The sequence below is a fragment of the Bemisia tabaci genome, chromosome 9, assembly GCF_918797505.1.
Source record: "Bemisia tabaci chromosome 9, PGI_BMITA_v3".
Taxonomy (NCBI): Eukaryota; Metazoa; Arthropoda; class Insecta; order Hemiptera; family Aleyrodidae; genus Bemisia; species Bemisia tabaci.
Window position 1 is genome coordinate 21,357,279 of NC_092801.1, and position 12,897 is coordinate 21,370,175.

The 12,897-nt window shown below is 42.4% G+C and overlaps 2 protein-coding genes across 2 annotated transcripts in view; both read right to left on the reverse strand.

Annotated features, from left to right (window-relative positions):
- The window catches only part of LOC109034654 (uncharacterized), a 71,307-nt gene extending 62,495 nt beyond the window's left edge, over positions 1-8,812 (reverse strand). Inside the window, exons 1-2 of the mRNA XM_072304460.1 lie at positions 8,293-8,812; positions 5,528-5,575 (exon numbers count right to left, since the gene is read on the reverse strand). The gene's annotated coding sequence lies outside the window, so the exon portion shown is untranslated. The remainder of the gene's footprint in view (positions 1-5,527; positions 5,576-8,292) is intronic.
- On the reverse strand, positions 333-929 carry LOC140225461 (N-glycosidase Npun_R5314-like). The gene has a single exon (XM_072304461.1). The coding sequence runs from the start codon at positions 927-929 to the stop codon at positions 333-335; it is 597 nt and encodes a 198-aa protein (XP_072160562.1).
- Positions 8,813-12,897: the final 4,085 nt, after the last annotated feature.

Here is a 12,897-nt window from a genome sequence, read left to right on the forward strand (position 1 = left end):
TTTTTGTCTTCCTCAAGTTACAGCTACTCACTAGTTCTGTTACGAAAACATCTTGCATCTAACTTTTCACTAAATGCGCCGTAATATATAGGCAAAAAGTAAATTTGGCCCCTAAAAAATCTTCAATGGCTCCTAAAAATCGGGCTTGATGCGCCACATGGCTCCTAAAACTCAAAGGTGCGTTTCGAACACTGATCTCCATTGGTGAAAGTGAAAGTGTAAACTTTATTCCCGCTTGTGATACCGTAAAGGCCTAAAGTACGGGAACCGATCAGAAATTAATTCGCATTGTCTTCGCTCTCAGTATAAAGGGACTCTACCTGGGACTAGGGTTACTCTTGGGGGCTCCTGAGCCGCTCGCGCGTTTTGACGAGGGCGAAGCCGAGGAGGTTGAGCCCGCGCCAAGTGGCGGGGCTCTTGGCCTTGGGGTTGTCCTGCCCGAGGCCGATCCCCCAGATGGTGTCGCGGGGGCTGGCCTCGACGATGACGGCGTCGCCGGTGGCCAGGAGGAAGTCGCGGAGCTCCGGGCGGGCCCCGAACTTGGCCAGGTTCCCCTCGAGCACGATCGTCTCCCGGTGTCGGCGCCAGACCTCCTCGGAGAACCCGCGGACCTGCCGCCCGACCGCCTTGGCCTCCTTGGGCGTCGCGGCGGCGAGGGCCCGTCGCGCCGCCTCCTCGTCGCCGAACAACCGGGCCTTCCGCGCCATCATGTAGTGCTCGGCCGTCGCGAAGGTCTCCCCGTCGACGACGAACGGCTGCTCGTACCACTGGCTCAGGCACGACTTCCCCGTCCGCCCGTCCTCCGGCTTCCGGTGGCCCCAGAAGAAGAAGTACTCGAAGGACTGTCCCGCCGTCACGGCCGCCCGCAGCTCCTCCCGGCTCGTCGGCAGCTTCGACATCTGATTGGCTCTCGACGGCAGCTTCGACATCTGATTGGCTCTCGACTGAAACACACAGAAGCGTCCGAAACGCCCATGTAGTCAGAGCCAAAGACATAAAGACGGAGCTCTCGTGTATTTACTAACACGGGGGAGAAGTGACTCAGCACTGGCGCTCTGCGTTTGTGTGAGTGTGTAAATTAGCGCGGGAAATCCGCGGCGGCAAACGGTAATTTTATTTGAACTTGTACTTTGCTTTGCTATTTCCTTACTTTCCCGAAAATTCATTTCTTGGCGATTCTTCAAAATCCTCGCTTTTTCCTTACCTTTACCTCACCTCACACGCATTTTTAACTGTATTCAGACTGGAAAAGTGGAATAATGATAGAATGACAAAGGAATAAACCGAAAAACACGAAGAATCGAACCGAAAACTTATTCAATGGAAATCGCATATCCCTCAGGATACTTTTTAGAGGTTATCACAAAAATCTGGAACTTCCAGACCTTTTCCGTGCTTCCGTACCGACCTTCCGAAATCCGTTTTCAGCGTATCCGTACTTTTTCCGCACAGTAGACACCTTGAATTGTTACGCACGTGAACGCCATCTCGTGTACTATTATAAACACCCGTGCTCTCGGTTCATTGAACGACGTCAGGCGAAAAGCTAAGATTTTTCTCTATTTTCACGTGGTGTCACATACTTCTTCCGGAGTTCGAATACCTAGTTGTGCGCTTACTATCCGAATTCAACGATGCGAGCAAAATACTTACGTTCATGAACATCAGGATTTTAAACGGATGAAAAGCTAAGATTTTCCTTCATTTTCAAAAGATACCACATCACATACCTACTTCGGAGTTCGAACAGTTGCGTGCTAGATTTCCGCGTGCAACGATGCAACCATAATACCTACATTCATGAACGTCAGTATTTTAAACAGGTGAAAAGCTAAGATTTTCCTTCATTTTCAAAAGATACCACATCACATACCTACCTCGGAGTTCGAACAGTTGCGTGCTTGATTTCCGCGTGCAACGATGCAATCATAATACCTATATTCATGAACGTCAGTACTTTAAACAGGCAAAAATCTAAGATTTTCCTTCATTTTCAAAAGATACCACATCACATACCTACTTGGGAGTTCGAATAGTTGCGTGCTTGATTTCCGAGTTCAATGATGCGAGCATAATACCTGCATTCATAAACGTCAGTATTTCGAACAGGCGAAAAGCTAAGATTTTCCTACATTTTCAAGAGATACCACATCACATACCTACTTCGGAGTTCGAATAGTTGAGTGCTTGATTTCCGAGTTCAACGATGCGAGCATAATACCTGCATTCATATAAGCGCCAGTATAATTTGAGACGGGCAAAAAGCTAAAATATTCTTTCATTTTCGCGTGATACCTAGTGACTACTCTGGAAGTTCGAATAACTGCGCGCTTGGTGTCCACTTTGAAAAGTGTTGATTCATGAAACATTTTCATGCAATTGTCTACGAACATTTAAAAAATACGCGATTTATCCAACGATTTTGTAAAAATAAAACAAATTACGCCTTTTTCACTTCGATGTTGCGGAAAAAACGCGATTTTTATAGTCGTTCAGTAAAATCTTACGTGATTACGCAATTATCCATGTGCGCACATTGCGTTAATTTCACTGAATTTGAGCGTGATTGCAGTTATTTTCACCGAAAGTAAACGCGCTTACAGTATTCTTCATTAATACAAATGTACTCAGAACTCCTTTATTTAAGGCTGTTAGTATTGATCAACACCGATGTCCGGCGTGCGAAACCACGTACAATCATTGAAAAGTTTCATAGTTGCCGCTTTTATTTTATTTTCTCGATGATAAACGAGTCAAATTTATAAATTGACATTTAGACGGGATATTCTCCACACAGAGAAGGAAAACATCGGGGCACTTGTTCCGAACTTAAGTTGACTAGCTTATCAAATCAACAGTGAAGTACGTACGACAAGATTCTGCAGCGTCGCACACGGAGATCCGTGCTTTCGCACTTGGGCATCGATACGTAAATAGAGAGAGGAAAGTAGAATTTTCTGTAGTTTTTTATTTTTTTATAATATTAAATGACAATGGTTCATACAGAGTATACCGGTGCAAAAACCCTTGAGATCATGCGAGTCACGAAACGCAGACGGCGCACGGTGGATCGAGTCAATAGGAGAGGTCGGACATAATTTGGAAACTTTAAACGCTTATAACACCGTTTATACAAAACTTTGAGATTCCAAAAGTGGTTCCACTGGTTTTTTCGTATAATTTTCTTTCAGAGGCATCCCTTAAAATTTAAAATGTGACGAAATAAACATTTAAATTTGCAGTTTCAGTCAGAAACCTTAAGTCCGACCTCTCTAATTGACTCGATCCACTGTGCGGCGTGAGTTTGAACGAGCTCGCTACACTGTAAGGCCGACAAGACACGCATGTTAGCGCCTGCAAGACTGCATAGATACTTCACACATTGCGCATAACAGTGCGTCAAAAAATACGCTGTTTTTCCACCGGTTACGCAATGATTTGTTGGGCCGTCATTGAATGAGCTCGCTACACGGTAAGGGCGACAAGACACGCATGTTAGCGCCTGCAAGACTGCATAGATACTTAACACATTGCGCATAACAGTGCGTCAAAAAATACGCTGTTTCCCCACCGGTTACGCAATGATTTGTTGGGCCGTTATTGAATGAGCTCGCTACACGGTAAGGCCGACAAGACACGCATGTTAGCGCCTGCAAGACTGCGGAGATACTTCACACATTGCGCATAACAGTACGTCAAAAATACGCTGTTTTTCCACCGGTTACGCAATGATTTGTTGGGCCGTTATTGAATGAGCTCGCTACACGGTAAGGCCGACAAGACACGCATGTTAGCGCCTGCAAGACTGCGTAGATACTTCACACATTGTGCATAACAGTGCGTCAAAAAATACGCTGTGTTTCCACCGGTTACGCAATGATTTGTTGGGCCGTCATTGAATGAGCTCGCTACACGGTAAGGGCGACAAGACACGCATGTCAGCGCCTGCAAGACTGCATAGATACTTCACACATTTCGCATAACAGTACGTCAAAAAATACGCTGTTTTCTCACCGGTTACGCAATGATTTGTTGGGCCGTTATTGAATGAGCTCGCTACACGGTAGGGGCGACAAGACACGCATGTTAGCGCCTGCAAGACTGCATAGATACTTCACACATTTCGCATAACAGTACGTCAAAAAATACGCTGTTTTCCCACCGGTTACGCAATGATCTGTTGGGCCGTTATCGGCAAAATCGATCGGAATCGCGACCTATCGCGATCATCACTATTATTTTGCAGGGCGACAAGTTTCCTTGGATGTCGAAATTCCCCGAATTTTCAGGTATTATAATCTTCAAAATATCCGACTTATCAGTGTTTACTTGGCATGATTTCTGATAAAAATTCTGAGCGCAACGTATATTGAAATTGAAAAAATGCAATGGTATGGCTAAAACATCTCCGCAGCAAAATCCCGAACTTTTCCCAACTTCTCAGGGATGGGCAAAATTCTTTTCAGGATGCTTCACTGAGCAAATTGCATTAGTATATTTAAAAGGGAAAATGCATGCTGTTACATTTTTAGGGCTGCTACCTACCACTGGCGGACACGAAAGAAAAAGAGTATTGATGATGTTCAAAGCCAACCCTCATTAGAACTTATCCACTGGCTATCTATTTACCAAAAAGCAAAACAATTCCCCTCATGGATACATGAGAAACCAATGTCTCGAGGGCAAATCACAGTGGACCAAACCTGATGAAGTAAAATTCCATGGAACAGGAATGAAAATTTGAGTGGAGTTGACAGAGATATTATGGATTTTGACAGATGTTTAGCCATTGAAATAAGCTTAGCTAACTTTTTGGCAGGGTGCAGAAAGTGTGGAAAAGCCCCAAAAATGTAGAAGGAGGGAACATTTTGAGGGGCCAACAGTCTACAGTCAAAGGAAAACAGATGAAAGACGTAATATTTTTCTAGATTGGTGGGATATTTGGTGGAAAACTGATGAGAAAAATGTAGAAAGCCGGCTGGCAGGCCCGTGAAAATGTGAAAACTTGGAAAGATTCTGCACCCCTGCTTTTTAGTTAGAGCCTGAATAAAACAAGATTTACAAGCTTCTTGGAGGACCAACAGTCCATACTACGAGGTTCTGACTGAAACTTTGAGTGAAAACTACAGAGAAAAAATTTCACAAGTTTGCCGTTAACATACACTCACAAAGACACTTCTTGAGTTTGGTCCATAGTGCTAAAACCTCTAGTCAGTGCATACCTCCTAAGGTTCTTCCATGCTATCACCGGAGAGAGATCAAACACGTCAATTGAACAAAGCATTAGGATGCTGGAATGAATCAGGCAATGGAGTACATTCCAATTTCTAAGAAATTTGACTGACTATAAAAACAGTTATTTGGTTGCTTGACTTACTTTATTGACTACTTGTTCAGCTTCATTTTCAAAGGATCAATAATTTTACTAAAAAAAAGACCAATCATGACTTCACTTGCAACATGTTCAACCTCTCTGTGTGTATTAGCAAAGGCAGATCTTAGGATTTAAAAATTCTGAAGTACTCACCGATAAGGGGTTAAGGCAGCTCTGATTTGTGATGAGGTGGAGTCATTTCTGAAAAAAATAGAACACATAAGAAGCGGATTATTTACAATCTTTAAAAACGTAAAATTTTATTTTAAAAAGGGTAAACTGAATGACGGAAAACTCTCTAAGAGGGACAAATCTAATTTTCAATGATGATTTGGTAATTTAAAACATTATTACAGGATATCATGGGTTATCAAAAACAGTCTAGAAGAACACACCTACACTGCCGTGCTAAGGAAGAACGCCGTATGAACCGTCAGACGTTGCCACATTTCCTTTAATAAAACCTTAATTTAATGGGAAAATTGTGAATCTTTTTCTTCAATTTTTTAAGACAGTTTTGTTCGCAATGGACCACTAGACAAGGTACGAATGTAAGCACTCTGATACATGTTTGTTAACCAGAATTTCATGTAGAACACGATTCTTGCATCAAAAATTACTGAAATCAACTCCTAATACTAAGATTTTATTGTTTTAATTTTACATTGGTTACAGGAACTTTGAATTGCCCGGTCACGAGAAACTCAATACTCCTTGTGAGTCAAATCGTGCTTTACAACGGTTTCGGCAGGCTTCTAGTCGAGCACTGTTCCTTTCCCAACCTTTACCGTTCTAAGTGTAAACAACTTGCTATGGCTGAGCCAAGGCACAATAGCAAGCATTCTGATACATGTATCTTAACCATAATTCCGTGTAGAACATGCTTTGCAAAAATACTTAAAATAACTCCTAACCAAGATTTTTAATGTTTCTTGATGCGGGAATTCAAATCCACTGCTCATGAAAACGCAATGGTCTACATGAGTCAAATTGCACACTAAACGTAACCGTAGCAGTCTCTGCAATAAAAAAATCAGAGACAAGAGACCCTCCCTTTTGCCATGTTAAGGAAAAACGCCGTATGAACATTCGAGAGTTGCCAGATTTCCTTCGATAAAATGATTATTATTGAGGAAATTTACAAATATTTTTCCTTGAGAGGCACTTTAGTTGAAAGTGCGAGCAAAATTATCCGAAAAATTGGATGAAAAATATTCATGAGTTTTGCAGGAAATTTGGCAATGCATGAAGATGAAAGCTATTACCTTTGGGACTCCAGTATTCAACTGTTGACCTACCAACTGGGTTTTGATGGTTAACAACGAGTTGGGAGTTTTGTTTTGCAAACAAACTGAAGTTTGGACTTGTTTGGTTCATGACGTCGACCGAAGCTCATTATCCACCTGGTAGGTAGGTCAACAGCTGGAAAGAGAGTGATGACTACTACTCCCTAATAGATGTCCATAAGTGTTAAATTGCTAAAAGTGTAAGTTTCCACCTGTCGCCAAAAAGCCAATGGATGGTCTCTTGTCTCTGACGAAAATATGGTGACCTCAATCTTGACGCTTCCGCTCAGCTGTAGGAAATTGTTTACACTTGGGACATTAAAGGGTGGGAGAGGAACAATGCTCAATTGAGAAGTCTGTCAAAGCCGTTGTGAGGCGCAATTTGACTTGCATAGAGTATTGCATTTCTTATGATAACGCAATTCGAATTTCCGAAAGCCAATGTAAAATAGATACGTTGATATCTTCGATAGGAATTAATTCCATTAATTTTTGATGCAAGGATTGGGTTTTACGTGAAATTTTGGTCAACAAACAAGCACCAGAATACTTAAGTTCGTACCTCGTCCAGCGGTCAATTGTTTCTTTCCCTCTGATTGCACAAGGCTACACGATTGTTTCACTCATGTTGTGTCATAAACACAATACAAAATGTGTAATTCTCTTTCCTTGCACATGGTTTTATTATGATTGTGTCAGCACTTCAGCAGCACAATTAACTCAATCGTCAACCACATAAAACAGACAAGAATCATTTTTTGTGCCCTTCAGTTATGATGTTTCTTGTGCAAGCTTTATGTCTCCAAAAGACAAATTATGAGGCTTCTGCCTTTTGATCTAACCCTGCGACACCTTAATCATCTCTTAAGAGGGTCAGCTTCTAACTCTTGCTGGTTGGTAAAATTGGTATCTCAATTTTCTTAGGGGCCGATGGTCCCCATGTGTACTTTGTCATGATAGCATTTCTGGCTAATGAGACAAGACCTTACATTGGTCAACTAATTACTTAAAAATTCAGCTTGAAACCAGTGCACATCTAATCAAAATGAATACCCACTGGACTAAACAATCAAGGAGAAATGTTGAGAGCACTTCAAAGCAATGAGCAATGACTACTTAAGGTGATGGGGCGCATAGCAATTTGTAAGTTCGCAATTACGATTCTCGTTTGCGGTGTCTGGAAATCTCTGCATCTATGTTAGGTATTTCTTTGAAGGAGAACAAATTGACATCATTCCTTGAAGTGTATGTAGAATTTTCTTCGCACAGAGAAGAAAAATCACAGCAGTTTGAAAGAATTGCCCGTGAATAGTTTTCAGTTTAAAAAATAAAGTATGACAGGAAGTCTGCAACATCGCAAACTGAGTTATGTGATTGCCAACTTACACCGTCAAATTGTCAGGTTGTGGTGCACAACTTTGATCAAGGGTTTGATACAGAATTCAATCAGCTCTTGACTTGTCGAATGCTGTAAATGCGTCTCTCTGCTAATCATATCATCGTTGATGATCGCAATGATCACGAGCCTGTTAATTACCGATTTTTGAAAATATATGGTAGAGAATGGGAGAGGAAACCTAACCTCAAAGTTACATTCGCAGAAGAGTGAGATTCAAGATAAAGAACGCTTACAGTGTATGGTTGGTGGAAGTCACTTCAACTATCACAGGATTTGACATAAAACACTCGGAATCTTAAAATTCACATGGCATAACTCATGATGCTCAAGACGAAAGATGGGCGAGGTTGCGTAGCGGTGTGTGAGGGCAGCTGATAACGCGAGGAACACAAACCCCAAGTAATAACAGATCACTAATTGTTAGTTGGTGATAAACCGTGACCGAAGAACACAAATGCGACTTTAGGGGATGAATTCTTGAGGATAATTCACACAGAAGGCATAATCAACAGTGGGCAGTAAGTGCATGAAAATTGCGTACAGCGGTTCAAGTCAAACAAATGAAACTGGAATGAATTTAGCTACAACGGCCGCCAACTACAATGGCCGCGACACCCGGATACGGCGCTCCGCCGCACACTGGGCCCGGGTGCCGCGGACCATACGTCTTCACCGCCTACTCCTTTCCTACTATCCACATCCCTTCTACAATAGACAATAACGCTTTCCACCTCCAAAAAATACCCCCCCCCCCCCCCCCTCTGATATTCTCGGATAATCTCCGAAAATTCCTCATTTTTTAGGACGCACAGAAATCCTTACCTACAATGATGAAATGATTTTTCCAAGGGAAAACTGTTGATTGTCCATTCGGTTTAGGGGCTGAAACCTACTCGAGAGCATCCTAGGAGTCCGACTGAGCAAAAAAAACATCATGTCACCGCGGAAAATCTCGGAAAAGTCTCTATTCCTTACGCCTATCTATATTCGTTACCTACAATGATAAAATGATTTTTCCAAGGGAAAGCTGTTGCATGTCCATTCGGTTTGGGGCCTGAAATCTACTTAGGGGCGTCCTAGGAGTCCGACTGAGCAAAAAAAACATCATGTCACCGCGGGAAATCTCGGAAAAGTCTCTATTCCTTACGCCTATCTATATTCGTTACCTACAATGATAAAATGATGTTTCCAAGGGAAAGCTGTTGCATGTCCATTCGGTTTGGGGCCTGAAATCTAGTTAGGGGCGTCCTAGGAGTCCGACTGAGCAAAAAAAACATCACGTCACCGCGGAAAATCTCGGAATATTCTTCATTTTTTAGGACGCCCAGAAATCCTTACCTACAATGATGAAATGATTTTTCCAAGGGAAAATTGTTGTTTGCCCATTCGGTTTCGGGGCTGAAACCTACTCCAGAGTCTCCTAGGAGTCCGACTGAGCAAAAAAAACATCACGTCACCGCGGGAAATCTCGGAAAATTCATCATTTTTTAGGACGCCCAGAAATCCTTACCTACAATGATGAAATGATTTTTCCAAGGGAAAACTGTTGTTTGTCCATTCGGTTTAGGGGCTAAAACCTACTCCAGAGTCTCCTAGGAGTCCGACTGAGCAAAAAAAACATCATGTCACCGCGAGAAATCTCGGAAAATTCATCATTTTTTAGGACGCCCAGAAATCCTTACCTACAATGATGAAATGATTTTTCCAAGGGAAAACTGTTGTTTGTCCATTCGGTTTAGGGGCTGAAACCTACTCCAGAGTCTCCTAGGAGTCCGACTGAGCAAAAAAAACATCATGTCACCGCGGGAAATCTCGGAAAATTCATCATTTTTTAGGACGCCCAGAAATCCTTACCTACAATGATGAAATGATTTTTCCAAGGGAAAACTGTTGTTTGTCCATTCGGTTTAGGGGCTGAAACCTACTCCAGAGTCTCCTAGGAGTCCGACTGAGCAAAAAAAACATCATGTCACCGCGGGAAATCTCGGAAAATTCATCATTTTTTAGGACTCCAGAAATCCTTACCTACAATGATGAAATGATTTTTCCAAGGGAAAACTGTTCTTTGTCCATTCGGTTTAGGGGCTGAAACCTACTCCAGAGTCTCCTAGGAGTCCGACTGAGCAAAAAAAAACATCATGTCACCGCGGGAAATCTCGGAAAATTCATCATTTTTTAGGACGCCCAGAAATCCTTACCTACAATGATGAAATGATTTTTCCAAGGGAAAACTGTTGATTGTCCATTCGGTTTAGGGGCTGAAACCTACTCGAGAGCATCCTAGGAGTCCGACTGAGCAAAAAAAACATCATGTCACCGCGGAAAATCTCGGAAAAGTCTCTATTCCTTACGCCTATCTATATTCGTTACCTACAATGATAAAATGATGTTTCCAAGGGAAAGCTGTTGCATGTCCATTCGGTTTGGGGCCTGAAATCTAGTTAGGGGCGTCCTAGGAGTCCGACTGAGCAAAAAAAACATCACGTCACCGCGGAAAATCTCGGAATATTCTTCATTTTTTAGGACGCCCAGAAATCCTTACCTACAATGATGAAATGATTTTTCCAAGGGAAAATTGTTGTTTGCCCATTCGGTTTCGGGGCTGAAACCTACTCCAGAGTCTCCTAGGAGTCCGACTGAGCAAAAAAAACATCACGTCACCGCGGGAAATCTCGGAAAATTCATCATTTTTTAGGACGCCCAGAAATCCTTACCTACAATGATGAAATGATTTTTCAAGGGAAAACTGTTGTTTGTCCATTCGGTTTAGGGGCTGAAACCTACTCCAGAGTCTCCTAGGAGTCCGACTGAGCAAAAAAAACATCATGTCACCGCGGGAAATCTCGGAAAATTCATCATTTTTTAGGACGCCCAGAAATCCTTACCTACAATGATGAAATGATTTTTCCAAGGGAAAACTGTTCTTTGTCCATTCGGTTTAGGGGCTGAAACCTACTCGAGAGCATCCTAGGAGTCCGACTGAGCAAAAAAAACATCATGTCACCGCGGGAAATCTCGGAAAATTCATCATTTTTTAGGACGCCCAGAAATCCTTACCTACAATGATGAAATGATTTTTCCAAGGGAAAACTGTTGATTGTCCATTCGGTTTAGGGGCTGAAACCTACTCGAGAGCATCCTAGGAGTCCAACTGAGCAAAAAAAACATCATGTCACCGCGGAAAATCTCGGAAAAGTCTCTATTCCTTACGCCTATCTATATTCGTTACCTACAATGATAAAATGATTTTTCCAAGGGAAAGCTGTTGCATGTCCATTCGGTTTGGGGCCTGAAATCTACTTAGGGGCGTCCTAGGAGTCCGACTGAGCAAAAAAAACATCATGTCACCGCGGGAAATCTCGGAAAAGTCTCTATTCCTTACGCCTATCTATATTCGTTACCTACAATGATAAAATGGCTGAAAGTCTCTATTCCTTACGCCTATCTATATTCGTTACCTACAATGATAAAATGATTTTTCCAAGGGAAAGCTGTTGCATGTCCATTCGGTTTGGGGCCTGAAATCTACTTAGGGGCGTCCTAGGAGTCCGACTGAGCAAAAAAAACATCATGTCACCGCGGGAAATCTCGGAAAATTCATCATTTTTTAGGACGCCCAGAAATCCTTACCTACAATGATGAAATGATTTTTCCAAGGGAAAACTGTTGTTTGTCCATTCGGTTTAGGGGCTAAAACCTACTCCAGAGTCTCCTAGGAGTCCGACTGAGCAAAAAAAACATCATGTCACCGCGAGAAATCTCGGAAAATTCATCATTTTTTAGGACGCCCAGAAATCCTTACCTACAATGATGAAATGATTTTTCCAAGGGAAAACTGTTGTTTGTCCATTCGGTTTAGGGGCTGAAACCTACTCCAGAGTCTCCTAGGAGTCCGACTGAGCAAAAAAAAACATCATGTCACCGCGGGAAATCTCGGAAAATTCATCATTTTTTAGGACGCCCAGAAATCCTTACCTACAATGATGAAATGATTTTTCCAAGGGAAAACTGTTCTTTGTCCATTCGGTTTAGGGGCTGAAACCTACTCCAGAGTCTCCTAGGAGTCCGACTGAGCAAAAAAAAACATCATGTCACCGCGGGAAATCTCGGAAAATTCATCATTTTTTAGGACTCCCAGAAATCCTTACCTACAATGATGAAATGATTTTTCCAAGGGAAAACTGTTCTTTGTCCATTCGGTTTAGGGGCTGAAACCTACTCCAGAGTCTCCTAGGAGTCCGACTGAGCAAAAAAAACATCATGTCACCGCGGAAAATCTCGGAAAAGTCTCTATTCCTTACGCCTATCTATATTCGTTACCTACAATGATAAAATGATTTTTCCAAGGGAAAGCTGTTGCATGTCCATTCGGTTTGGGGCCTGAAATCTACTTAGGGGCGTCCTAGGAGTCCGACTGAGCAAAAAAAAACATCACGTCACCGCGGAAAATCTCGGAAAATTCATCATTTTTTAGGACGCCCAGAAATCCTTACCTACAATGATGAAATGATTTTTCCAAGGGAAAACTGTTGATTGTCCATTCGGTTTAGGGGCTGAAACCTACTCGAGAGCATCCTAGGAGTCCGACTGAGCAAAAAAAACATCATGTCACCGCGGAAAATCTCGGAAAAGTCTCTATTCCTTACGCCTATCTATATTCGTTACCTACAATGATAAAATGATTTTTCCAAGGGAAAGCTGTTGCATGTCCATTCGGTTTGGGGCCTGAAATCTACTTAGGGGCGTCCTAGGAGTCCGACTGAGCAAAAAAAACATCATGTCACCGCGGGAAATCTCGGAAAATTCATCATTTTTTAGGACGCCCAGAAATCCTTACC

Coding starts and splice junctions, on each gene's coding strand:
- LOC140225461 (XM_072304461.1), bottom strand. CDS start 929: ATGTCGAAGCTGCCGTCGAGAGCCAATCAGATGTCGAAGCTGCCGACG.